This window comes from Lolium rigidum, chromosome 7 (genome assembly GCF_022539505.1).
Source record: "Lolium rigidum isolate FL_2022 chromosome 7, APGP_CSIRO_Lrig_0.1, whole genome shotgun sequence".
NCBI lineage: Eukaryota > Viridiplantae > Streptophyta > Magnoliopsida > Poales > Poaceae > Lolium > Lolium rigidum.
In genome coordinates, this window is record NC_061514.1 from 146,339,515 (window position 1) to 146,367,482 (window position 27,968).

A 27,968-nucleotide genomic window follows, 5' to 3' on the forward strand; every position below is an offset into this window, starting at 1 on the left:
GGAGGGTGTGTGTGTGGGGATCGGGGAGGGAGAGGTGGCCGGCGACGGCGGCGAGAGCGTGCGCGGCAAGGAGGCGGCGGATCGGGAGGCGGGCTTGGCGGCGGGGGAGGAAGAGGAGGTTGGGGAGGGAATGATAGGGCGGATGGGGAGGCGGCGTGGGCATGCATTGAGACTCGTGCACGGGTTGTACCAACCGCAGACTGGTCGCGGGTTGCGAACGACGGCCAGCTCGGGTTTGCGTGGGCGCCGGCGATCGATTCTGGTGGAGGTGGAAACGGAGGGTGCAGGTAACTCGCTTCTTCGCTTTAAGCATCGGATCTACTGTACGTAGCTGGCAGACGAGAGACGGCAGGCCGGTGCCCGGTGGTCCTTGCGCGTGCGCTTAATTAGCTCGCTCCATATCTAAAATCGCGTACTACTCCTTGCTTAATTTGCTTTTCTTTGACAGAACGAAATTTAAATGCACACAACTCCGATAGTACTACATCTTTGATGGATGCGCCACAGTTACCAATTTCCTCGATGGTGTGTTGCTGGGCGAGCCACATGCAACTAATGTAAGCGGATCCTAAACGCGAACCAAGAGTCCACCTTGACCTCTTTAATAAAACGAAAAAGTCCCCCATCAATCTTAAACGCGCATTTTTATCACCTCTCTTCTTTCTTTCTTTCTTTCTTTCTTTCTTTCTTTTTCTTTTTTCCTGTCTCGGTCTCAAGCAGAAACATAACTGATCGATCCATTCTTCAAGCTATTTCCGAATTCTACCCAGCAGATATACTACGGAGTACACCGTTTGACCAAAAATATTAAGCAACACATTCTTCATTACATTGCACACGAATTTCATACCAAAAACCTTTGTATATTTTATAAGTAATTCTTAGTCAAAGAAGAAACAATTGAACCTTATTCATTTTGAAATAAAGGGAGTACAGTTACTTAACTACTCCCTCCGTCCATAAAAGGGAGGGGGTCACAAGTTTGTCTAAATTTGTATGCATCTATACACATAATACATCCATAAAAGGAGGAACCCACCGGACCTCGAACGTCGCCCACACAAACACCAGCAGCCGTGAGAGAGCCATCGAAACCAGGACATTACGTACACTGCCACGCATCCATCCATCTTGGTACCAGCGATACCCTTCCTCATCCTGCTGCAAATACAAACACCTTCCAAAGGCTAGCACCTCCTCGCCGCCAAGAGTCTGCAGTTTCATATGATGACGCATCAGATAAGTATGCAAGTGTCCCCGGGAGACAAGAAATCAATGATCCAGTAATAAGCATACCAGCTACGGATTTACTTGTTCCTACCTAGTATAACCAATCAAAACAAGGTGTTAACTGTCTGTCTACATTCTACAACCAATTATCAACACCACAACTCTTCTCATCAAATTCGTTCATTGTAAAAACCAGTAGTACAGGAACTGGGGAAAGCCTCCAACAAACACCAAATTTGAAGAGTTGAAATCTCCTAGCCTTCCCATGACATACCAAACCTGAATCGCTTGTGAAGAAAGAAACAACTCATGTCAAGGCAGGGGAGGGCAGCGGCAGCTGCTATCGAATGGACATAATATATACACCACCTAACAAAATCCACCACAACAGCATCTCTACTGGCAGCCTGCTAGGGGAAATGAACCTGACACACTGCCTGCATGAAGCAATACACTTGGAATTAAGGAGACTTTCAAATGACCTGGTATGAACGTCACAAGAAAAGTACTAAAAACATCCTACTACTTATACGAGTGCCAGTTCATCTGTCATTACCCAAAACACCACAACCTAGGAATAACCGGCTGACCCACGAAATCACTGGACAAGTGTCCATTGACAAACCTCACATACATCTAGTAGCCAACAGCATGATAGTAGCCAGCAACTTTAAGATGACCAACTCGAGACAGAGATAACAAATCAATGACTACCTTTTGTCCTTCTAAATAAAGTATTTCAACATGGAAGTACAAGAAACATGTCTGGAACCAGAAATGCCACCTTAAACCTCAAAAGAAAATGTTGAAACAAAGGTCAAACTGGGATAGACATATAGCATCTACCAAACCATGTTTAAGAACTACTCAAAACCTAATTATAAGTTGAAGCTACCACATAAGGAACGAGATTCTTATCAAATGGACTCTACTGAAAAAAAAATATCATGCTTAATAAAGCAACTTGTGACTATAGAGAACTAGCGTCGAACGACCTGATGCTTTCTATGTGTTGATTAATTAAATAAGCATTACAGCAAAAGATTCAGACCAAGGGTCAAAGTCGAGCCATTGAATTGTCCAGCTGAAGCTAAAATTGATAGAATAGCAAGTCCAAAAGAAAAAGGGAAACAAATATCTACCTAAACCATGCCAAAGCTAATTCACAGATTATGATCAGAAGAGTGCATGAAAATCGGGAAATTATTAGTGTTCCCAAGCAGACAAGAAGGCTTCTTTTAGAACTGATGCATACAGTTTCAGGCTTCCAGCTATCAGTTTGTACTCACGAGTTCATGAACCCTAATAGAGCTGAATAGCATTACATGATGCAGTCATTGTCGTTTGCAAACATTCAACAAACCCAACCTGCAATTTTGAAGAGTTCAAAGCTCCTAGCCATCCCATGACATACCAAAGCTGAATCGCTTGTGAAGAAACAGTCCATGTCAAGGCAGGGCAGTTGCCATCACATGGCCATATATACACAAACTAACAAAACCCACCACAAGAGCATCTCTACTAGCAGCCTGCTAGCGGAAAAGAACCCAAGACACTGCCTGCATGAAGCAATACACTTCAAATTAAGGAGACATTCAAATGAGCTGGTATGAACATCACAAGAAAAATATCAAAAACATCCTACTACTTATACTAGTGCCAGTACATCTGTCATCAACCAAAACACCGCCACAATCTAGGAATAACCGGTTGACGCAAGAAATCAATGGTACAAGTGTCCATGCATAGAGCTCACATAAATGTAGTAGCAAACATCATGATAGTAACCAACAACTTTAGGTACAGAGATAGCAAATAAATGACTACCTTTTGTCCTTTTAAACAAACTATTGAACATTTAACATGGAACTACCATAAACATGTACCAGATATGCCACCTCAAACCTCAAAAGAACATGTAAAAACAAAGGTAAACTGGGATAGACATATAACATCTACCAACCCATGTTTAAGAACTACACGTTCATCCCACTGCAAACCAATTTTAATTGAGCATTTTGTTATTTACAGGAATGAAAAGATTTTTTGCATAAGATTATTCTAAATAAGTAAGCGTACCAGACTTTACATCTGCCGTATCATGGAAGGCTCCAGATGTGGATAGTCACTTTCATGCCTGAACTCTGGCAACCTAGCCAGCTCATGGAAGCACCAGACTTAGAGCCATTGCTGAAATAAACAAGGGAGCACGGTCAAGAACAGTAATGCGAAAAGTACATGGCCAGCTGGGTTTTTGGAATGGACAAACAAGACTTACCCCTTGCACTTGGAGCAGAGGACATTAAAGGAAAGAGAGAGCTTTCAATCATGCAACAACATGCAGCTGGGTCATGCCCATACAAAAGGAATCAAGACATAAGTCAGCAATCAACCCATTCCATCAAATGAAGAATTCCAATTAAAGGAAAGCCAACCTGAATGCCAGCATGACTACACAAATAGAAATCAAACTCTGCATGATGGCAATTCTTCGAATCAATAACAGTGCCTACAAATCTATATATCAGAAAGGTCCGTTCTCAGTGATAAGATGTGGAATCAAGCAAAGCACAAACAACTAACCAGGGATTATGTTCCCACTTTTATCAACAGTACGCTGATCATTGTGGTTATTAGCAAAAAAGCTTCATGCTTTGCCTGCAAAACAAATTCAGAATCAACTGAACATCAGGCTTATAAAACACAGGCAAAATTTTTTTTATCTAAGCAGCTGCTTCCCTACTACTTAAACACGTTAAATAAAAAAATAATAAGTTCTTGCTCGCAAAGGGCAATACCAAATCAGTCACAAATTATATTTTATCTAAGTGGCTGCTGTCCTACTACTTAAACACGTTAAATCAATAAGATGATGTGCGTGTTTGATCAGGTTTTAACAGACCTGCTGATGGTTTATATCATCAGTTCAAGAAAATACTACTAAAAGTCTTGAAGTGCACATCAGGTTTGAACATTTACATACAGGTCGGCGAGAAATCATATCCATGATCTACTTTGTGGCTGGTGTACTACAACCAGATTTAGACATATTAAATCAATAAAAGGCATTAAACTCCGCATATGCCTTTTAGGAATAGCCGATCCCAAGCCCGGGTAAAGGAGGAGGGTTGTGATAGGCGTGGCGAGCCAACGTAAAAAACAGCGGTTCCTGTGGATATGAAACCCAATCGAAATCAATTAAACAACACCGAGATCGAAAAGGTCCAGAATCTTAGCTTTGTGGCATGCAACAAGATACCAAATCTTAGCTTTGTGCCAGCTTCTTAGAGAAGATGCAATTTTTAGCAAGATTAGATGGAGGAAAAGGAGAGAGACCTCACGAGGCAGTAGCAGCTCAGAGTGCAGGCCGGCAGTAGAAGATGGTGTGGTTGCCGGAAGACGCCAGCGGCAGCAGCTCCGGCCATACTGCAGGGAGCAGCAGCCAGGGCAGGGGAACACTGATTCGTGATCAGTGCCTCCCCGCCACCATCTCGGCAACACAGAGAGCCCCTCCCGCAGCCCACCGTCAAACGCCGCAGCTGTTCGATCTCTTGCCGTGAGTGATCCTGTAAGTGCAGAACTCTGAATATTAAAATGGGAAAAGTCTGAGCATGTAGATTAATGTAACAGGAAGCAAATAAACTACAAGAGATGGAGAACCAATGACTGTATTCTTCCACGATGAGGTAATAAATAGGTAAAGGAGATAGGGGAAAATACACTCGTACTACAACAGATTAGCAACAAACTCATACTACGAGGGTACCTAGTCTATCTGCTGCATATACATGCTGAGAGCATGTTACACTAGATAGGCTTTGCAAGCAAGGTATGGATAACTAATAGACATGGACATACTAGGCTAATTTCTATACGTGTACATGTAGACTGTAGAGTGTCGACTCACACACAAACAGATGCAACCTAGAGGTACTAGGAATTAGTTTGCTATTTTGGTTAATTTTAAACACATAAAAGAGCTGCGGAACCGCTCACTTGTTGGTGCATCCACACACACCCGGCAGCATAAGGAACCGGAGACAAAATCAATGAACATAGACATTCAAAATTGGATTTTTATTAAAATTCTTGGTGACATTATATTGTCCTGTCAGATCGAAAATTTATCTTATGCATACAAGGACTGATATATACATGGAAGGCTGGAACACATTAAAAATCCTGTACATCCGTTCCTGCTAAATGGGCATACATCCGTCAATTGTTTAACAATTAGTTTAGGCGTGACCTGAAGAATAGCTCAGCTGAACAACACTATCTAACAGACTGAACAATATTCAGATGCTTGTGACTTCCTCTACACGTTCAACGGGAGAAAAGCTACAAATTTTAGCAAGAACAGATGGAATAAGAGGAGGAGAGAGGCTTCACCTGGATGCAGCGGCTTCGAGTGGTGGCCAACATCAGTAGGTCGCGGGCGAGGTTGCCAGAAGAAGAAGACGCCGGCAAAAGCACCTCCGGCCGGACTTCCGGCACAAGCAGGCGGTGCAGGCGACCACCGGCTCGTCCTCCGTGCCTCCCCGCCGTCATCCTGGCGCCGCAGCGACCCTCCCGCCGGCCGTGGTCAGACGCGCTCACCGGCAGCAGCAAATCGATCTTTGGCTGTGAGTTGTGGTGGAGGCGGCATGTAGATGCGCTAGAGGAGGAGGGCCGGCCGGAGCTCGACGGAGCCAAGCGGCGGCACCGCTTTGGCGGATTCCTGTGGGTCTAGGGATCGCCGTGGCCCGTGGGGGCTGCGGAACGGTGGTTCCATGCCATGGAGACGGTGCAGGAGGAGGAGTTGGTGCCGGTGCGGTGGCCGGCGGCGCGAGGGCTCGCCAGAACCAGGCGGGATTTGCCGGCGATGGAAGGGGAACGGGAGGTGGAGCTGAGAAGGGTAAAAGACGTGAAAGAAAGAGAGTGGTGTTATGGCGCTGTGTTTGGACTTAACCAAATTTTCGTCTCTTGATTTTGGGCCAAAAAATCCCGCTCCAAAATGCGGGTTAATTGTTTGGTGCCATGGATCCATGACATGGCAACTTCAGGTCCCGAGAAGATATTAAACACCCAGTAAACGCCCGAGGAGATCAATCAGCGTGCCATCGGAAAATAAATCGCGCCGCCTACCTGCCCTTGAGGAGATCAATGGGCGTCACGCAGAGAAATAAATCGCGACAATTACCCTGTCTCCTATCTTAAATTCTGAATTAAGTGATGAAAATTCTACTTATTGGAGTAATTGCATTGTCCACACTTTCCTTGCTTTCTCTGTTGACTAAGCTGCTGGATCTCGACGCCATTCCTGATTTCCGCTATACTGTATGTATGGGTATGCTTATGTGGTTACAACAAATTTCAGTGGGAATTTAGAGAGCTACCACGAAAGGTAAATGGAAAATAGCTTGCATGTTGCTTTTCACGCGTGTGTAGAAATCATCATGTCGCCTACAATCGATCTAAGAAAATGATCATGAATGCATGTAGCTCTTCTACCTAAGAGCATCTCCACCGGTGCCCCCGATAACGGCCCCGATAGAGATTTGGGGCCGGGAGCGAAAATGGGCTCGCCCCGGCGCGCCCCAAATGGCGCCGGTGATTTTTCGAGCCCAATAGAAGCACCGGCAACCTCATGCCGCCTCCTTGGCCAAGGGCGTGAATCGGACGCGCCGGCGCCTCGCGAGGATAAAATTTTGGGCGTGGGAACCGCCTGTCAGTGACGCCATACATACATACAATGACCCTGGGATCACAGGTCAGTGACGCCAGGGCGCCGCGCGGGATATTTTACCGCCACGACATCGCGTGGGATGTTTCCTGCCTCGCCGACAGTCTATATTATCCCTCCTCCCCCGCCATTGCTGCAAACACCCTAGAAAAAAGCACAATGTTGGGATTCGTGGGACGAGGCAGCGCTAGAGGCGGCCGTAGAAGTGGTGGAGGCGGACCCGCAGCTCGCAGAGTACGAGGCATGGGAGGAGGCGGAGCTAGCGGCGACCGTAGATGCCTACGATGCGGGCGGCGGCAGCGCCGGGAGGCGGAGCGGCGGGAGGACCCTCCTGTTTGGGGGCGCCGGTGTGGGAACTGCTCCCCTAAATAGAGGATGCAGTGCCGACGTCCCCCAAACGGAGGTGCCGGCGACTATTTGGGGGGCGCCGGTGGAGATGCTCTAAACGCCTAGGCCATGTAGGTTTTCTTTTTTCATAAGGCGCATGTATCACCTACACACTTGCACTACATGTACATGTGTACAAACTCTCTCCATGTTTGTAGCGTCCTTCTACTAATCGTGTCTGGGAGCCTCGACGGCTAAAGAACACATCCTCCATCACCGACATAATCAACTCCCCTAGCTAAACAGCTACCTTACACCTAGCATCTCCGACGAGATAACAACAATCAATGTCGGATAGGGACATGTTGAGAACGACCCAACCTCGATGTGGAATACTCCGCCGAGAAGCGATTGTACATACTAGGGCACGAGCGAGAAGGCAACCTCAAAGGGAGAGTCACAAGGGTCCAATTTTTAGCCGTAGCCACAACATCCAACATGTACAGTAAAATCGACAGGGTCCAAAAAAGTGTAGTTATGATTGAGGAATTACTTTTGTACTTACACGCATTGGTGTGGGCGTTTACGTCACCGTTCGTTTTGCTTTACGATTCGGATAAAAAGAGGAGAGTGAAAAAGAATCTTTCCACCTAATAAAGGAAGCGGGAATCTCGACGAATAAATCAACGGCCCATAACACACCCACACTCATGCGTGTAAGTACAAAATCCACTCTCGTTATGTTTGCGAATTAGCTGTCACTTCAAAGTTGTATTTATTTTTCCTATTTACATCACCCTATATACCCATATTAGAACCCTATGCAAGTGGGTGAGGGTCGTCGACCATTCCTCTTCTGCTTACAGGAGACAACATGTTTGTGGGCCCGACGACTTCTATCCATAGTTTTTCTTCCAAAGCGGCGATTCCATGTGATTTTTCTCTTTACAAGACTGTTATATGCCCGCATTAGGACATCATGAGAGAGGCAAAGGCATAACATAAAAGGGTAAGTGGGTAACTCGCCCTTCCTTGCTCGCTTAAAGGTGAAACTTTGTTTTGTGGGTCCCGCAACATCTACCCCTAACTTTCATAACGAAGTGGTGATTCCATGTGAATTTTATATTTGTATTTTCTTAACATAGGTCATAATGACATGAAATACCAATACATAGGGCAACTTCTTACAAGAGATTGGTCAGTACCCTCAAAGTGGGACTTTTGCGCAATAAGTTTAAAATCTCCCTTGGATAGTCATGTTTGAGAAGCAAAAACTACTTAGGAGTTGCGGTCTAGTTTCTCTCTTAACAACATGCCCATAATAGGATCTCATAAAATATGAGGTGGGTTTCCAAGCCTTAAAATATCAAGTTGGCCCCGATTTTTTTGGTTCCTACGTCTACTATAACTATCATTCGAAAGTGGTGATTCCATGTGACTTTATCTTTGTTTGTGTTATCACATGTCATGTGAACATGAAAATCCCCAAAAGAGCTCAAGCCTTACAAGAGTTGGGTCAGTGCTCCGAAGTGGGATTTTCCCGTATAAGTTCATAATCTACCATCATGATAGTCCTGTTTTGTGAAGCAAGTAACCACATAAAGAAGTTGAATGATGTGTATTGGATTTTACTCTTTACACCCCACTTTGCACGGTTTCAAGCAAAACCCTATGCAGTGGGCCCCATGATGTCTACCCTAGCATTAATTCGAAAGTGGTGATTTCATGTTAATTTTTCTTTATTTGTGCTAGAATATGCCATAGGGACATGGGCAACCAAAAAAGAATCAGATTTCTTACGAGATTTGGGTCAACATGCCCCAAGTGGGAGCTTTGCACTATAAGTAGGAGATCTTCCTTCTTTCTTCGGGGTAGTCATGTTTGTGAAAAAAGTGGTACTTGGGTTGTGTGTATTGACTCTTCCTCTTTTAACCACCCGTAAATACCCATGCTAGCACTACATGCAAGAGTTAAAGAGTTTTCCACCCTTCCGTAGGTGATTTTAGGTGAATCCATGTTTGATGGGGTCCACCAAGTCCGTGTGTGATTTTTCTATTTGCTGGTGTTATAATCATTGTTCAAAAAACCAGTCAAATCAGCGATAAATAGGCCAATTAATCGCTACTCAGAACCCGACTGTGTCAAATACCTCTAACCGAAGGTGTTAATCGTTTAGCCCGACTAATCGATATGGCAGTCCGATTAATAGGTATGTTCCAGTTAACTACTATATTTCGGTAAAAAAAGTCACAAACTTTTCAAGGCAAATCACACGTGCAATCGCTACCCCTCCAAAATCAAATATGTTTGCGAAGCTCCCTCTTGATTCCCGCCTCTAGGAGATCGATCCCCCCTGTCGCAGACTAATTCCTTGCCATCGCCGACTACCTCCTTATCATCGTTGATCAGTTCCTCGCCGTTGCCGACTAGACCTCAAATACAGGAGCTGGCCGCCTTGAGGAGCTCGTCTAGGAGCTTGAGACTGCATTCATTAGTGTAGGTGGCTGAGTTGCAAGAGGATTTGTTCCTTGGGTAGGTAGCAGGATAAGAGAAACTTCAGAGGTTGGAGGAGGAGAAGCGAAAGGAAGGAACATGGTGGCGGTTGGTGGGTCTCCTTAGTCTATTGTGACTTTGAAGATTAGATCATGGAGGAGAAGCGTACATGGTTTAATGAGCTTTAGGGCTTTAGAGAAGTAGGGTCGGACATATAGAGACCCGTACAATATATCTTTCTTATGTACATGTTTTTAAACTGCTAATTTGTGTAGGTTGTACCGAAATAGCTGACAAATTAAATCAACTAATCGTCTCAATTCTAATTAGTCTCTATTTCCAAGATGACCGAGCAGTTAATGATTACAGATTTCCTTACCATTGGTTATAGTAGGTTATGGGAACATGAAAACCGAAAGAATAGACCAAGTTTTTAGAAGAGTTGGGTTGGTGGCATCAAATAGAGAGTTTTGCACTATAGGTTTGCAATCTTCTTACAACATAGTCCTATTTGTGAAGTAAGTGCCCCTCTAGAGTTGTGTAGTGGATTTTCCTCTTTACATCACACTTACATACTCATATTAACACCCATGCAAGAGGGGTAAGCTTTCTGAACCCCCCTCTCGCAATTTAGTTGACACCATGTCATGTAAGCCTCGGGTCGAAAGTAGTTACTCCACATGACCTATCTCTCTATTTGTTTAAGGATATGCCACTTTAGAGTTGTATATTGTTACTAAAATGATTTCCTCCATCCGTTCATAAAATAATATCGAGAATTTATCTAAATCCAGCATATATATATATATATATATATATATATTTAGAATAAATTTCAACGTTATTTTATGAATAGAGGTACAGTAGTAATTAAGGAAACCGAGCGGGAAAAGTAATTTGCGCCGCAGTCCACATCTGAAGAAAAAGAAAAAGAAAAAGAAAAAGAAAACACACGCATTACTCATGTCCCTCTCCATTCCCCATATCCCTCTTTCTCTCACAACCCGTCGGGAACCGTACCCAATCCACCGCCGTCTACTCCGGCCACCATGCTGCCCCCGCTCGCCCTATCCCCGCTCACTTCCCCCGCCGACGGAGCCCTCCCGTGCCCTCAATCGCGCCGCCGTGCAAACACTAGCCGCTCCCCTGCAGGCGCCGGCGCAGGAGGACGGGGCCGACCGCAGTACGGACTTCTGGTCGCATCCCGAGCCGTCGATTCGCCATCTGTCGGAGCCGCTGCTCGTCCACGGGAACCACCAAGGTCGCCGCCGCGCGCGAGCTCCCGCACCCCTGCCTCGCCGGCGTATTGGAGGGGTCACCCGGGGGCCGGGGCCATGGATGCGCCCGTGTGCTCCGGATGGGCCCCTTCCGCGACCTGCAAGATCCAAGCCCCACGTCCACGTTGCCGTCCAGGAGCCACCCAAAGGTCGAAATCTTCGCCTCGCGCTAGAGTCGACACAACAATTTTGTATGACTGCGTATTTGCTCAACTCCTACTTCAGGCCACATTGCACTAGATCACTCTAGGTTTTCGTACTAGTACAGTAGTACTGCCTGGTTCAAAATTGCATTGTATGCATCAATACAAATTTTCGCACCTACAGGAAGTTGAACTTGTTTTGCATGTATCTTCGTTGTAGGTGTGGCTGGCAAGAGTGCAAACCAGCCTGTGCGTTTACCGCGGCGGCGTGCGCTGGCAGCGGGTGGCCTACTTCTTTGACTCCGTGGCCTTTGGTAAATTTCTGGTTCCTCTTCTTTGTCCTCTAGGTTTTTCCGTGATAGCACGGCCCATCTAGCTATACCTATGTGTGTTTCATATGTTGTGGATTCGATATGAAAACTTGGGAAGCATATTGACGGTTTGATGGTAGTGGGTTTTGTTGGAATGGTTCCAATACCCTGTTCATCTTTTTGTTGAAGAACACTAATCAAGGCTGAATGAATTCTTCAGCTAGTCTCTACTTGAATTGCGTGATGTATGTTATTCATCTGTGGTAGTTCAGGATCACATCAATTCAGCAGCCTATCTTTTTTGCCCTTGAATTGATTTTTGTCCTGTGTTGCTTTTCATAGTAAAAGCCTAGCTCAAGAATTGCTGATACTTTGTGAAAATGAAAACAAAGTACAGATTTCTTTCTTTCTTTCAATCCATCCTAGGTCAAGTGTTGTGTTGATTACAAGCTTCTGTGATTAGCCCCTGCCCAAGTGAAGTGCTTGTCTGATCTTAACATTCTACTCCATCCAGTCCATAATAAGTATCGGTGATTTAGTATAATTTTAGTACAAAGTTGTACTAACTCACCGGCACTTATTATGGATCGGAGGGAGTAAAAGAAATTGCCAACCTGTGTCACTTGAATTCTATTTTAAGCTGTGTTTTAATGGTTGAAGCCCTGCCTGATTTTGTATGCATTGCTAACTAAGGGGTGCTTATTTTGCAATATTAAGCTGGCGCATATGTTGGTTCAGTTTGAACTCTACATGACATGGTTCTTATTATTCTGTTTGCAGCGGACCTCGTGAGGATGTCACCCATATTGATTCTTCTGGTGTTCTGAGGACGCCGGCTGTGTATATCTTCCCCCTGAGGAGGTTGAACCAGGCCATCTACCTGCTCCACACTTAATAACCTACTAATGTAAGTCCAGGAAAATGATTGTTCAATGATTATAGTGTCCAGAAATCTACCATGATGGTCTTGTGTAATCATGTGCATCACTACATTTTATCGGCCTCTCTCAGTGCTGAGATATATTTATGTAATTTATTCTGGTGTAATAGCTAATATGGCAAGAAATGGTGTATCAATTTGTTAGCCCAGATGATCTGGGTCTTTGTCAGCTTTGCTTTCTGCAAGCCGTATGAGTTTTGAGCTGCCACTCTGTTAATGAAGTCCTTTTGTTGCTAATATGCAGATATATATACTTTATTTCGCCTGGAGAAAGAGCACCTAACCCGGCCTGCTCCTGTGATGGTGGCCTCATGGTCCTACGAGTGCACGATCTGCCTGGACGAGTTCAAGAACGCCGGCAAGTCGGGCTGAGTGAACCTGCCCTGCTCGCACGCTGTTGCTGTCCGCAACGATGCACTGTTTATGTCGCTGGAGAGGATACCACAGTCTTTGGCCCCCGCTGCTCAGCGTCCAGGATGCATCAGCATCAAGTAACGGTAATCTCTCTCTCCCAACCTTGGTGGATCGGTATGTATGGTTACTGCACGTGGTGATATGCTGTGCGCTTTATGTATGCTCTTGCCAGTTGCGAGGTGTAGATATGCAGCTTGCATGTTGTGATGTATTTTACCGTCCCAGCCTGGGGCTGGGAAGGGATTGCGGAAACTTCGATGATGTGCATTACCTTTGCCTTGATGGTTGTTTGTTGTTCGGTGTTGCGAAAATTCTGGTTGGTCGAATATATATTGTTTGTTTCTTGCTATGCAGGTTTGGATGCCCAAAAGACAGGCAAGGTCATGCAAACATTTTGAGCACTCCCTGGCTTTTTCATTAGTTTTTTTTCCTTTAGTTGCTTACCGAAGAAAAATATAACAAATTCCAAGTCAGAATTGCTCTATAAAAAAATATATGGGTTTTTGTATTATCATTCATGGCTGGTGCTTATTTTTTCTTTAATACGATAGGCATTATTTAGCTCATAATTTGTAGAGACAACAAGTGTACTAGCCCAGGATTATTAAAAGGGGTAGGAGGAGGAGGACTAGATGGCAGCTAGCAGAGTAGAAGTTGTAGCGGCCTGGTTACGAAGATGCTTATTCTGCTACATGATTCTTAGAAAGTTGGAACATACTAAGTTCATTGATAGATGGCCTATACTGCAGTTTCTTTGTGGATTCTCAGAGTTGTGTTATATCGCCTTATATGGTGTCAAAAATAAGTATTTCATAATGCACCAAAAATATATGTAACAGTGTGTTACAATCTCACCATGCTTCCCCCAGATTCCAATGGGAACACAGTTGTGTCTTCATTCTAATTACTTAACAATACATGCCTTGCTGTGATCAAATTGATCACAAATATTTTCTTGTTCTTTTATATCATCATTCATGGCTGATTCTGTGCGGTCCCTTGAGTAAGCAATAATGGGCTGATTTGGCGGTAATATGATAGACATGGTTTAGCTAATAATTTGTAGAGAATACAAGTGTACTAGGGCGATAAGTTGCATGGGTATGGGTGTCATGTTGGCTTCCAAATTTCATTAGTTGTTGCCAATAAATAAATATGCTCTAGAGCTATCAATGATTTTTCGATTCTTTTTGTTCCAGGATTTTTACATGGACTAGATGGCAGACAAAGCAAAAGCCTGTAGTAGCTGTTGCAGCAGGCTTCCGCGTCATTTGTTTGAAGGATGCTGTAAAATAGAGGGGTGACAAGCAAGGAGATGCCATCTCTATATATGCAGCCTCAGCCTTTGCAGTTATGTACTGTGTGTGTCTAGGGCGAATTTGTGTTCATTGAATTGGAATTAGGTGGTAGTGCGATGATGGTCTAGTGTAGCACTCCCTTTTCACTTCAATTTTGTTTTTTATTACAAATTATAAATTTTAATGTCAATTACTGTGTTTTTTGACCAACTTCTTAATTGCAGAGGATGACAATTCAGTTTTTTATTCAGAAAAGTTCAAGGTTGAGAGCCGTGGTACTTCAAAGCATGGTAATGTAAGTTCTCTTTTCACCTCAGATGTCAGATAATAGTTTTATTTGACTATGAATAGTATGTATACGCATAGTCCAGAATTTTATTTAATGTGGGCTGAACCTGGACCTTGAGTTCTTATTGTTTAAGAGGGTTTTGTCTATGATGTAGCTGGTTGCATTTGCTGGAAGTGATCTGGACTAAGATCAAAGTGGCTATCCTATTTTGGGACTCGACACAATGTGTCCTGAGATGAACTCTGTTTTTTTTTTTGCCTTATTGATGCCTGTGCTGCTATTTATATTGAGAACATGAGTTGTCATCCTAAACTCTCGCCTAATTGTTGCCTTAATTGGAACCTTAAACCCGGTATTTAATTAGTCTGTTTCGGATTTGATCTTGAGTTCTTGTTATTTATAAAACTTTTGTCAATAGTGTTGCTTGTTGCACTTGTTGGAGCTGATCTGGACTTAAATGATCCAAGTGGCTAAGGTCTATTCTGATTAAACACAATGCTACCTTGTGGAATTCATTCCGGTGCCTTATTGATGCCTGTGCTGCTGCATATCTCCAAAGATGGATTTCTGCCACTAAGATGCTTATTTGGTTCAAGTAGCTTGCTTGCTTGGCTATGAATGAATAAATAAAGTGTGGCAGTTAAGAAAAGTAATCTTGTCTTGGAAATAAGCAATGACTGACTGACTGTGTTTAGCGACCTGTATTCTCTCTTATATTTTTGCCGCATGCATATATCGTAGAGCTGCTGTTACTTATCATTGCCAAGAATATTGTTGTTGATATGTTTCCTATTTTTATCATTCCTTATTTGCAGCCATACACTTTCTGATCATTTGTTTATGCCAATTTCAAATTCTATTCATGTTTGTTCAATCTGCTATAGAGCTGATCATCATTTTTTTGGTTTTTGTCCAATGGAAATGAGGACTAGATGATATCATGAGAGGCAGGGGTAGCAGCTGGAACCTGTAGCTGCTGCCCATATCCTGATGCATCGCTTGGAAGGAAGCTGGAAAACCCCGGGTATGATGCATGCTGTGCTGTATGTAACTTGTGTGTTGCTGTGTAACAGCTTTGCCTTGTCTTCGGTGTTATGGAAATTATCATGGATTGCATGTTGCATGCAAGGATTGCGAGTCGATGAGTCGACGGGTCGTTCTGGGGCAGCGACTCAGAGACTAGTCAAGACTAGTCTCGACTCAGCAAGACTCATGTTTAACACTAAATTACTAATGTGTTTAATGTAGGATAGAATATAACGCTAGGGATAGAGGAGTGGGGGAAAACCTGGGCAATTCCTTCCAATGGCCAAGGCCTTCCTCTTGTCCATGAACCAGCAGCCTACAGGTTGGGGACAGGGGTGTGGGGGAAAACCTGGGCAATTCCTTCCCATGGCTGGCAGATTCTTGCAGAGGCGGCGGCCAAGGGAGAGAACACCAAGATGTGTTTTGGCTTTTGGGTTTGAGCGGGGGAAACTGTCTCTCGATCTTGGTTTCACGGGGGAACACGGGGGAAAATGGGAATGGGAGGAAAGAATGGAAAAAATTATAAAATGTGGGGTCATTTTTTGAGTCGACCGACTCACAAACCTGGACTAGTCGAGACTAGTCAAGACTAGTCGATCGACTCGATCGACTCATCAAATGAGTCGAGTCGACTGGCCGAGTCGACCTTGCAAATGCGACTCGTAGACTAGTCGTCGACTAGTCTTTCGACTCGAAATCCATGGTTGCATGCCACATGGGTTGTGACTATTGCCTTAGTTGAAGTATATATTTTGCTGTGCAGGTTTGAATGTCCAAAAAACAGGCTAGGTAATGCCAAAATTTTGTACACCCTTGCTAATTAATTTTGATTAACTAACTAGCTCAGTTTCTGGTTTTATTTATGAAAGGAAAATTCTGCTGATCATTGTAAACAGGTAGGAAGAATAATTATAGTGAAATGTTCATCTGGTCTTGACATGCTAAAAGAACTTGCTAACGTCTAGCTTCATTTCATTAATTATCATTGCTTCATGTAACTAATTCTAGCTGAGAGGCTATTTCTTACTTGTGCATCTGTCTGTTAGAGATCTTCACCACGACGACGACTTGCTCCACTCGGAATGATGCCAGGGACAAGAACAACCACGATTCGTATAACGGTGTATCTCGCTGCTTTTTCTGATAAGTTTGTGATTTTTTTGGTGCTGCCCATACTTTCACCATTTATAGTTTGCTGCATGCATAGGGCTACTGTTATCATTGTTCACCTTTTCCTTTTAAATGTAAAATTTGCTGTATGCATAGTCTGGATCTACACAAGTTGTTGAAATTTGTATGCTTACCATGTGGCATGGATATGTGTTGTAGTGCGTTCGAATGTAGAATTTCCTTGTCCTTTTTTGTTCATGCTCTGCCGTCCATGGGATGCTCTGTCCGTGCCTGTTGCACCTAACTGTGGCGAATTTAGCTTGTTGGGTTGCAGTGTTCGTTCTGGTAACCTAAAGTTTAAGTTCTCGTTGGTCTCTTTTTAGTTGGTGATTGTTAGTGTTATCTTGCGACATAATAACTCAATATCATTCTCTTCTTAATTAGTGGGTTTATTTATTTATTCTGTAGTTTATGAAAGCTCAAATATCGTGCATAGAGCTGACCATCATGTGTGTGTTTTTGTTGTTGGAGGATACCGAGGAGGTTAACTATATGCCGCTGGAGACCCGATGCATCATATCACCTCTATGTATCAGCAGCTTTTTACCACCTCTATGTATCAGCAGCTTTTTACCACCTTGATGCTGAACACTTGGATGCTATGGTTGTAGTGCATGTGTAACCCAGGTTTCGGATCCGGAAGCATGTCCTAATGCAGCAATCTTGTGTTTTATGTAAACGCCCTATGATGGGATTGCAGAAACCTGCATGGTGTGCATCAGCTTTGCCTTGCTGGTTGTTTGTTATCCGGTGTTGCAAAAATTCTGGTTGAGTGTATGTTCATATGTCACATGGGTTTGTGACTACTGTCTTAGTTGTAGTTATTGTTTGGTGTGCAGGTTTAGATGTTCTAAAAAATAGTCCAGGTTATGCCAAAATTTTGGGCACAACTTGCATCTTTTCTTTAGCTGATAAATTCCATGGTATTCAAAGTCAGAATTGGTCTACCTAGCCAGTTTCACTCGTGCGATACAACTAGGTACTTGATGTGAGAAGCGTAGGTGAGCTGATCGATCTATCAGTGCCAGTCCAAGCTTTGGTATGTGAGATTGGAGTCTGCTACAATCGATGTAGCTATTGTACGTGATCTGGACTTTTTTTTCTAAACAAGGGCAAAATCTTTGCCTTATCCATTAATTAAAAAAGTTTCATGTTATTTATAAAAATACCGTGCCCACTTTTCATGTTATTAATTAAAAAAGTTTCATGTTTCATGTTATCCATTAATTAAAAAAGTTTCCATTATTTAGAAAAGTTTCATGTTATTTAGAAAAAAACTGATAAAAACCATCACAAGTTCACCTGAACACTTACATGGCTGTGCCCACTTTTTGTCAACGACACATTGCACGCACGCGATGCCGCCGAAGTCCAAAGTCACAAGTCACGCACGCGATGCTGCCCGCGGTGATAGCCATGGCTATGTATTTATAGATAGTGAAAGGTTTGGATTTTTTAGAGGAAGAGCGGGAAACTAAATGAGCTATTCCCTCAGTTAAACTTGTTTAAGATTAGCAGTTGGATGGATGGACGGATGGATGAGGTGCTTCACGCCACGGATCGGTGAGGTGGACTCACCAAATTAACTAAACTAAAAGCCACGGATCGGTGAGGTGGACTCACCAAATTAACTAAACTAAAAGCGATGTAGACGAGGCAGATAGATCGTTTGATGTGCGATGCTTAATTACTAGCGGCGGCACAATTTTAGTGGGTTATTTATTGGTTTTGGGGGGTCACAATTTTAGATTGGAATAATTGGATGCGGAGGCAACCTACTTTGATCGTAAGAATTGAAGATACCTTACGAGCCTTGTTCACACTGGATTTTAAAGTTCTCACTCACACCCTCTACAATGCTTAGGGCATCTCCAACCAGACTACCCAAACGGACAAACGGACATTAGATTGGTCCGTTTGGGTAAAAACTGCTCCCAACGGGCCGACCCAAATTAAAAACGGACAGCTGCCGCGTCCGGAACGACCCAAAGCCGGACCAAATTTCCGTGGCTTTTGGGCGAGCCGGACAAGCGCGTGCGTCCGTTTTCATCCGCACATGTCCGTTCATGGCCCATTTGTCAGTGACAAAAAAAAGCCCCAATAACTTCTCTCTCCTCTGTCTTCTCTGTTTGCTTTTTCCCATGGATACTTCCATGGCTGTCCGCCGGAGTTGAACTCGCCCGGCTAGGTTTCGCCGGAGCACTCGCCTGGAGGTCCTCAACGCCGCCGCCTCCTTTTTTTTAATCGCTGCTGGAAGTCGCCGGAGCCGAAATGGACGTCGTGCCGCCGGACTCGATGCCGACGAGCCCGCCATGGCCGAGCCACGGCCGCGCCGCCCTGCCCGCCATGGCCAAGCCTTGCCCGCGCCGCCCGCCATGTCGTCCCGGCCGTGCCGCAAGAGGCGCGATCCCTCCGGCCGGGAGCCCCTCCGCGCCCCGCCCGCCGCCGCGCGACGGCCGCGCCGCCGGTGCGCTCCACGCTGCCGCCGCGCGATGGCCGCTCCGCCCTCGCCGGGCCTCGATCCGGTGCGCTGCTCCCTGCCGCCGCGCGCTACCCCGCCGCCGCGCCGCGCGCTGCTCCCTGCCGCCGCGCCGCCCTCGACGGGCACGGGCACGGGCGCGGACCGGCGCCGGCCGTGACGGCCACGGGCGGAGCCGAAGCTGGCCGTGCGCGCACGGGCGGGGGCGGAGGCTCGCCTCGCCTCTCTGGCCGCGCCGCGCGGGGGCTCGCCGCCGAGGACGGGCACGGGCAGGGGCGGGCGGGCACAGGCGGGGCGCCGCCGGCCGCGTCGGCCACGGGCGAGGCGGCATGGGCGGGGGCGGCGCTTGCCCCGACGGCCACGCCGTGTCGGGCATGGGCGGGGGCGGGCGGGCACAGGCGGGGGCGTCGGCCACGGGCGGGAGCGGCCACGGGCCCAGTCGGCGACGGAGCAGGCCGGGGTGCGCACGGGCGGCGCCGGAGCCGGCCGCGTCGGCACAGGCGGGGGCGGGCACGGCCACGGCCACGGGCGGGGCAGGAGCCGGCCGCACGAGCCACGGGTGGGCGAACCTGGCCGCGGGCGTCGCCTTCCAGGACGCCGCCGAGCTCGTCGCCGGAGCACGGGCGGGGCAGGGCCGAGCTCGTTGTGCTGTTTTGTTTCTTGGCTACTAGTACTAGTACATGGCTAGAGAAGAGGAATAGGGATTTGGGTCACTGCGCGCGTTGGGGAATAAAAACAGACACGGACGTCCTCGTCCATCCGTGTCTTCGGAGGCCGACCCAAACGACCAAAATCGGACGCGAAAAGGCGTCCGTTTGGGTCGTTGGGTTGGAGATGCCCTTAGTAACCCGTACAGAACTCCTTGTACATTCTAAACAGTTTATTCGATAATCCAAAAAAAAATATTGTTGCTTCCTCCCACATAAAAACTGGCTTTCTATCTTCGTTGCAGAAAAGCTGCAACCTCGGATGGTCACTCGACAAGCCAACCTTAACTATCTACATCTCGATCACAGAGCATGCAAAAAAACACATGTAATTTCTGTTTGGACTGATAGCGTATTTGCGGTACCAATTTGGCGGTCTGACACCCCGCCACCGAATTCCCAGACCGATCGCTTCTGCTGCCGTCCACTCGCACAGCCGCCGCCTTCGCCGCAACACAGCTCGGCTGCGAGGAACAGCCAACGACGGCCTCCACCCCACCAGCGCCGCAATCCGCTTGTGCCAGCAAGCTTTGCAAACTGTAGTATAACCTTTGCCTCCCATCCAGCCCATTGACCGACCTCCGCGCGGCAGCCATGTCCGGCCAACAACAGCTCCTCGCCACAGCACGCCATGAAGAGCAAGGTACAAGAGGAGCTCTCCTCTCCTCTCCTCGCCTCGCCGCTCGTCACCACACCACCAAGGGCGCTCGCTGGCCGGCCTCTCCTCTTCTCTCCTCGCTCGTCGCCACACCAGGGAAGGAGCTCGTCGCTCGGCGCCAAAAAACACCATGAAGAGTGCTTGGTGGCCAGCCTCTCCTCTCCTCTCCTCTCCTTGCCAAAGTCCAAAGTCACAAGTCACGCACGCGATGCCGCCCGCGGCGGTAGCCATGGCTTCGTATTTATAGATAGTGAAAGGTTTGGATTTTTTAGAGGAAGAGCGGGAAACTAAATGAGCTATTCCCTCAGTCAAACTTGTTTAGGATCAGCAGATGGATGGATGGCTGAGATGCTTCACGCCACGGATCGGGTGATGTGGACTCACCAAATTAAATAAAAGCTCTGTAGACGAAGCGATGGATCGTTTGATGTGCGATGCTTAATTACTAGCAGCAGCACAATTGGATAGCATTATTAAAAGTCTTGGGAGTGCACCAGTCGGATCCGCACATCCCCGATTCCCAGCATACAAGTGATTCCCGGATCCCTTCTCTGCCTCCTCTGAATTTACATCCCACGATCTCGATCTGCTCCACCGTCCTGGACCTCCCAGAAAAAGAACTTGTAATATCACAAATTGTGAACAACTGAATCTTGGCAACAACAGGCCATGCCTTGGAAGTATGAAGACTTCACCGATTGAACCAGTACTTTTGCAACCTTTTTTCCACGGATGCCCACCTGGAGTTTTGGTGGCATGATGAGTCCTGCTTTGCCGCATCAGAATGCTTCAAGGTAACTGTGAAGAGTTGATGAGGCCTGGCTACGGTAAAGAAGGGAAACAGCTTGATTGGAATTTTACTTATGTCTAGCGAGCTGCCTACCATGCTAAACTGAAAGAACAACTGAAGAAATATTTGCCAGGTTAAGCTATTATAAACTTTAGCAGAACAAAGCTCGGAATTATATTGATCTGAAGTAAGAAGGACAATTAGACACGGTATATTGGAGTTATGTCCTACAAATAAAAACTGAAGCACACCGATGTTCAGAACTTTTCTGTATATAACTCTCGCCGTCAATCTTTGCAAGTTCAAGTTAATACTAGCTCTTAGTTAAAATCTCTCGGTAGTAAAAACAACATGCATCAAGTGCTGAAATCGTCACTACAAGTTAGCACTTTCAGTCGGGGCACATGATTTTTCGGATGCATCCATGAACCATACAAAATCCATGAAGTTACAGATTGGGCTCATAGCACAAACCAGAGAACTGAGCAACACATGTATGTTTCCACAACTTCATTTCCAATAGCCTCTCCCCTCCCTGTTCTCGGAGAAGTAGGTCCTCGAGAAAAATCGAATCCACGAGAAAGGAGAGGGAAGCAAGGTTCGGTTCATGCATTCTGCTCCGAGCCATGGAGATGGACATCATCGAGTAAGTGTCTTTCTGCGACAGATTGGACGACGAAGTGGTGTCCCACCTCCCCGTCCCCAGCTCTGCGCCCTGTCTGCACCAATGAGCGACTTGTTGTCTCACCTTGAATCCTTGATTATTGAATGTTGTGTCCTCTTCAACTCTGTACTCTGTAGCACATAAGTTTCTGCGACAACCCATTACCCATAGATCAACTGAAGTACAATACCAAACCGAAGAACAGCGAGATCTGCGAATTCAGGGCTGCATCGAACTGTAGCCTTCATTGGCTTGAAAGCAAAGTGGGCTGCGCCAACTAGGCATGCCAAAAATATTACCTGCACCTGGCCAGAACTTTTCCTCATCCCTTTTCAATTTATGCTCTGGCTTCATTTCCATCAGCAGTTCAGCATGAGCAGTTGATTTGCAAGAAAATCTACCTGCCAAAGAAGTCCAAGAATATGTAATGTCATGCACGGGCGACATGCGTGTGACTGCAAGACGAATCCCTATCAGAATTCATACTTCCCCAGTTACAGTTCACACGCACTTGCAGAGTAAAGTCCACAACAGAAAGAGGCCCGAGTCCTGAAGAACAGAGCGCGAGATTTGGCCTATACAAGGAGTTCAAACTACATGGCCTTAAATCTTGAAATACTGGATTTTTTTCACAGTGAAAACTGATACCTTGCCAGTCGACACAAGTCATTGCCGCTCCTAGGAGTAGCAGTCCTCTTACTGAACCAGTTTGTACTTTGCAGTGGTGACCTTCTAGGTAGAATCTACAGCCTGCGACCAACCAGCATACTGTGTGCTATGCTAGTGGTCCGCCGTAATGGAACTGCAACCGACATTTCTCCTAGCAATCCTTTCATCCATCAATTTCCTAACCCTGGCAACATCCTCCCACCTAGCAGCATCTGCATAGATCCCGGCCAGGACAGAGTACACCCCGCTGTCTTGAGGGTTGAGCTCCAGCAAATGCCTTGCAGCAACCTCCGCTGCTTCCACGTTGCCGTGCATTCTACAACCCGCGAGTATACCTCCCCAGACGTAAGTGTCCCCTTCTGTCGGCATCTTCTCGACCATCTCAATCGCTTCCTCGATGAGCCCGGCTCGACCAAGCAAGTCAGCCATGCATCCATAGTGCTTAAGCTCCCGAGGCACACCATGCTTGCCCTCCATCTCGGAGAAGATCCTCTTTGCCATGCCAACCAGGCCAGCATGGCTGCAACCAATCAGTACCCCTAAGAAAGTGACTCCATCCGGTCGAACCCCCTGAAGCAGCATCCGGTTGAAGTACTCGAGTGCCACTGTGCCATGCCCATGCATTGCCAGCCCGACGATGAGCGCGTTCCAGGTGAAGACATTCCTCGCAGGGCACGAGTCGAAGACCTCTCGGGCAACATCGACACGCCCACACTTTGCGTACAGATCAACGAGCCCTGTACACAAGAACACGTTTGGCCGGGGCCTGCTTTGTGTTATGTACTTATGGACCTCTTGTCCCTTCTCTAGCGCCCCGAGCTGCGCGCAGCATGACAGCGCTGCGGCCAGTGCCACGTCGTCTGGCTTGAAACCCTCCACCCTCATCCTGTCAAACAGCCCCATGGCCTGCTTCCAGCTTCCAGCCTTTGCGCACCCGGCTACCACCGTGCCCCAGGATGCAGCGTCCCGCTGCGGCATCCGCTGGAACTCCTTCATGGCAAGCCCCAGCAGGCCAGCCTTGATGTACCCGTCCATCAGCGCGTTGTAAGAGATGACGTTCGGCGCGTGCATTTCGTCGAACACCCTGCGCGCCGAGTCCGGGAGGGCGTTCTTGGCGTAGAGGGAGACGAGGGCGTTGGCGACGTGCGGGAAAGGGAGGAGGCTGCGGGCCAGTGCGACGGCGTGGAGGGAGAGCGCGAGCGGGAGGTGGAGGCGTGAGGAGGCGGCGACAGAGACGGCGAGAGGGAGGGAGTGTCGGGTGGGGGGCAGTGAGAGGCGGAGGGAGGAGCGGAAGAGGAGGAGCGTGGAAGGGCGGCGTGCGCAGTGGAGGCGAGAGTAGGCGATGAGGAGGAGGGTGTGAGCGTGGGGATTGGGGAGGGAGAGGTGGCCGGCGACGGTGGCGAGAGCGTGGGCGGCAAGGAGGCGGCGGATCGGGAGGCGGGCTTGGCGATGGGGGAGGAGGAGGAGGTTGGGGAGGGAATGATAGGGCGGAGGGAGGGAGAGTGATGGCGCCATTTTCGTTGCGGAGGTTATGCGTGAGGTTCTGTAACATGATCCCTCTAGAACGTGGCTGGCTTTCATGAATCATGATCCCTAGCAATGCAAGCCCAGCCATGAACATAACATTTCCGGGAAATAGAAAATTGTTGTTGAGTCCTATACCCTCCAGGTCAACCGTTTTTCTTGTAGAGTTCTGTGTAGACCATTTTGTTCCTGAGTTAACTACATGGTCACCCAAGAACTTACCATAAATGTGCAAGTACTCCAATTTTTTTTATAAAATGGGTTGTAGGGCCACTAACTTGTCCTCATGCGCAAATATCCACAAACTTGCGAAATGGAGTGGAGTGACCCTTAGGGCATCTCCACCGGGGCACCTCATAGGGGCCCGATAGCTTTTGGGGGGTCGGTGGCTAAAATGGGCTCACACCGGCGCGCCCTAAAAAGCGTCGACGCATTTTGGAGCCCAATACAAGCGTCTGCAACCCCATGCCGGCCCCTTCACAAAGGGCGTGAATCAGGCATGCCGGCGCCTCGCGACACGTCAGAAATCACGCATGGGCTCCGCCTGGCAGCGAGAGGAGGCGGCGGGACGTATTGAAAACGACACGGGAAATCCACTGAAAACCCAACCATAACTTGAACGGTGCAAAGATTAATCCATTAGCATAAGTCAAAAGTCAAAAGACAAAACTACACACCAGCACACAATATACCCCTCCTCAAATTGCCTCTTGCTAGCTCTGATTTCCAAATAATAATAAAATGTTTAAGGATCCAACATAGGGAGTATATGACATGAGAGTCGTTTGACAAACAATTCTCTGCAAGACGTACTGCAAATAAGACTGTCGTGACCTACAAGGTTTCAGACACGACGTACAAAAATACTGAAAATAATATTTGGCTTCAACTTCATGCGAATGCATACACTCTGTTCACCCCTGTAAACACTTGACCTTTAGTCATCTGTTCTGGGCCGCCACTACTCACTTATCAATCTTATATTCATCTGACAGTTGACCTCCTGAATCTTGTTCGGCATTAAAGAGGAGAGGGGTAGAAACTAGAAACAGTATTTGTTTGTAATCGACGTTTCAGTTAACGGCTCAGGCTATTTTCAGTGGTTGCTGCTTAAAAATACCAGCACACACGGTTGCCTTTCTACATCAGAGAGCTTCTTATATCATGAATTGTATTTATATGATGTATAGTCACAGACAAGAGGAATCAGAATAAAAACAGAACCTATGCTACTTTAGTTTCTAAGAATGGCTACTGGATCAATTGTAAAGATCGTCTTCATCAGCTGCCGCTGAGATATTGGCAGCAGCTTCTGCCGCCTGGGGCTGCATCGGGAAACGGAACTCGGTGCCGAAACCTCTCGACTGCTGCAACGTCTGAGCAAAGGCCAGGTACTTCCTGATGTCGCCATCGCTCACGCTCCTCCTCGCGTACTTCATCGACTCCTCGAAGTGAGCCGCATTGATCTCAGCCACCTCCTCTACTTCCACCTCCATGCTATCTTTTCCCAGTCTCTGCTTCTCCATGTCTTTTTCGATGTCCTCCCTGATAGCGTACTTGCACGCCCTCTGGCAGATCTCCGTGATGTCGGCGCCGCTGAAGCCCGCCGTGAACCTCGCAAGTGCGTCGAGGTCGACGTCCTTGGCCACAGGAGACTTCCTCGGACAGGCCTTGAAGATTTGGTGCCGAGAGGCCTCGTCCGGCAAGGGGATGTAGATGAGCTGGTCCGGGCGGCCGGGCCGGAGCAGCGCCGAGTCGATGATGTCCGGCCTGTTGGTGGCGCCTATGATGAGCACCGTCTTCTTTGCGCTCATGCCGTCCATCTCGGTGAGGAGCTGGTTCAGGACCCTGTCCGCTGCACCGCCGGCGTCGCCCACTCTCCCGCCCCTCTGGGTCGCGATGGAGTCAAGCTCGTCGAAGAAGAGAACGCACGGTGCAGATTGGCGTGCCTTGTCAAAGATCTCTCGCACGTTGGCCTCGCTCTCGCCGAACCACATCGTGAGCAGCTCGGGTCCCTTGATGCTGATAAAGTTGGCCTGGCATTCGTTGGCGATCGCCTTCGCGAGCAAGGTCTTGCCGCATCCCGGTGGCCCATAGAAGAGGACGCCCTTAGAGGGGGACATGCCGAACTTCTCAAATTTCTCCGGATGCTCCACCGGGTACTGGACGGTCTCTTGCAACTCTCTCTTCACGCCGTCCAGGCTGCCGATGTCATTCCAGCTGACGTTGGGCACCTCCACGACGGTCTCGCGAAGCGCAGAAGGATTCGTACCGAAGAGGGCCGTTTTAAGGTGGTCGTTGGTGACGGCCATGGAGTTCAAGATCTCGGCGTCAATGGTGTCATCCTCCAGGTCGATCACGTCCATCTTCTCCCTGATACATTGTAGTGCTGCCTCTGTGCAGAGCGCGGCCAAGTCAGCGCCAACGTAGCCATGCGTATCCTTGGCAACCACCTCCAGGTTGACGTCCACGTCCAGCTTCATGTTCTTGGTATGGACGCGCAACACTTCGAGGCGCCCGACCTCGTCCGGCACTCCAATGTCGATCTCACGATCGAACCTCCCAAAGCGCCTTAGGGCAGGGTCGATGCTTGTTGGGACGGTTCGTGGCACCCATAACGATGACGTGCGCCCGAGCCTTCATGCCGTCCATCAAAGTCAGAAGCTGGGACACGATGCGCCTCTCGACCTCGCCGTGGGTCTTCTCCCTGTTGGGAGCGATGGAGTCAATCTCGTCGATGAAGATGATGGAGGGCGCGTTCTTCTCGGCTTCCTCGAAGGCCTTCCTCAAATTGCTCTCGCTCTCTCCGGCCATCTTAGACATGATCTCTGGACCGTTGATGCAGAAGAAGAAGGCCCCAGGTCTCGTTGGCCACGGCACGGGCGATGAGCGTCTTGCCGAGCCGGGAGGGCCGTACGGGAGGATGCCCTTGGGCGGCTTGACGCCGATGGACTTGAAGAGCTGCGGGTGCCTGAGCGGCAGCTCAACCAGCTCCCTGATTTGGGTGAGCTGCTTGCGCATGCCGCCCACGTCATCATAGCCGACGTCATCGAGCCTCTCCTCGTCTTCCCTCTTGATCGGCTCGCCGTCGCAGAAGATCTCTGTGTCAGCCGCCACAATGCAGTACTCGTCGGCCGGATCGATCTCCACGACCTTGAACTCGACGCTCCGCATGCCGCCGCGCACTAGGAAGAGGTCGCCCTTGCGGACCGGGCGGTATGCGTCCGCAAAGTAGGGCTTGAGATAGGAGTCGAACAGGTTGCCGGTGACGCCCTCGATGGTGTCGTCCACCGGGAGGATGTGCACCCGCCTCCCGTACTTGGCGTCGTGGCACAGGTGCACGGACACGACGTCGGCGATGCGGACGCGCAGGTTGGATCGAACCACCTTGTTGATCTTCATCTTGTGCTCCTCGCAGGTGTCGTCGGTGAAGGCGATGCAGAGCGTGCTGCGGCGGCGCTTGCCCTTGAGCAGCACCAAGTCGCCGCGGAATATGCAGAGCCTCTCCATGGTGGCCGGGTGGAGGCTGCACATGGAGTTGTCATCGTGGGTCGCCTCCTCCACCACCAGCCGGTTCGCGGCCTTCTTCGACGGCGGCGCGCTCGCCATCGTGTTCGGCGCCTCTCGCTGATTGATTCGATGCCTATGTCTCGTACTGCTCCGAGCTGTGTTTGCTGCGTTGGTGCCCTGGTGAGGAGGAAAGTGGCGGTCAGGCCCCTATATGAAGGCGCGGCCAGCAAATTCGATTCCGATTGGGGAAGGCCGCTCGCAGCTCACGTCCCAGCCTAGTTTGAATTCGGAAATAGACTCGTGTCCAACACTTTGTCCGATCCG

General features: G+C 48.0%; 1 protein-coding gene, 2 long non-coding RNA genes and 1 pseudogene across 7 annotated transcripts; 1 reads left to right on the forward strand and 3 right to left on the reverse strand.

Annotated features, from left to right (window-relative positions):
• Positions 1 to 847: 847 nt before the first annotated feature.
• Positions 848 to 5,754, reverse strand: LOC124669758. 3 transcript variants are annotated; one of them, XR_006992314.1, is made up of 8 exons: positions 5,623 to 5,754; positions 4,567 to 4,796; positions 3,814 to 3,888; positions 3,666 to 3,739; positions 3,509 to 3,574; positions 3,310 to 3,420; positions 2,599 to 2,789; positions 848 to 1,667 (listed from the first exon to the last, which is right to left on the reverse strand). It is a non-coding gene; the product is annotated as an uncharacterized LOC124669758 (long non-coding RNA). The 3 variants fall into 3 exon arrangements; XR_006992313.1 differs by having other exon boundaries at positions 4,567 to 5,754; XR_006992315.1 differs by lacking the exon at positions 2,599 to 2,789 and having other exon boundaries at positions 4,567 to 5,754.
• A 5,694-nt stretch (positions 5,755 to 11,448) lies between these two features.
• LOC124669759 lies at positions 11,449 to 17,415 on the forward strand. The gene is made up of 6 exons (XR_006992316.1): positions 11,449 to 11,509; positions 12,287 to 12,413; positions 12,691 to 12,943; positions 14,060 to 14,210; positions 14,383 to 15,471; positions 16,520 to 17,415. It is a non-coding gene; the product is annotated as an uncharacterized LOC124669759 (long non-coding RNA).
• A 4,546-nt stretch (positions 17,416 to 21,961) lies between these two features.
• Positions 21,962 to 23,650, reverse strand: LOC124669756 (pentatricopeptide repeat-containing protein At5g61800-like). Of its 3 annotated transcripts, XM_047206307.1 has the most exons (3): positions 22,590 to 23,650; positions 22,428 to 22,490; positions 21,962 to 22,342 (listed from the first exon to the last, which is right to left on the reverse strand). In XM_047206307.1, exon 1 carries the CDS (start codon positions 23,643 to 23,645, stop codon positions 22,722 to 22,724), a length of 924 nt encoding a protein of 307 aa, XP_047062263.1. In that variant the 5' UTR covers positions 23,646 to 23,650; the 3' UTR covers positions 21,962 to 22,342; positions 22,428 to 22,490; positions 22,590 to 22,721. The 3 variants fall into 3 exon arrangements, with proteins under 3 accessions (XP_047062263.1, XP_047062264.1, XP_047062262.1); XM_047206308.1 differs by lacking the exon at positions 22,428 to 22,490; XM_047206306.1 differs by having other exon boundaries at positions 21,962 to 22,490.
• A 1,743-nt stretch (positions 23,651 to 25,393) lies between these two features.
• LOC124669755 lies at positions 25,394 to 27,743 on the reverse strand (annotated as a pseudogene).
• Positions 27,744 to 27,968: the final 225 nt, after the last annotated feature.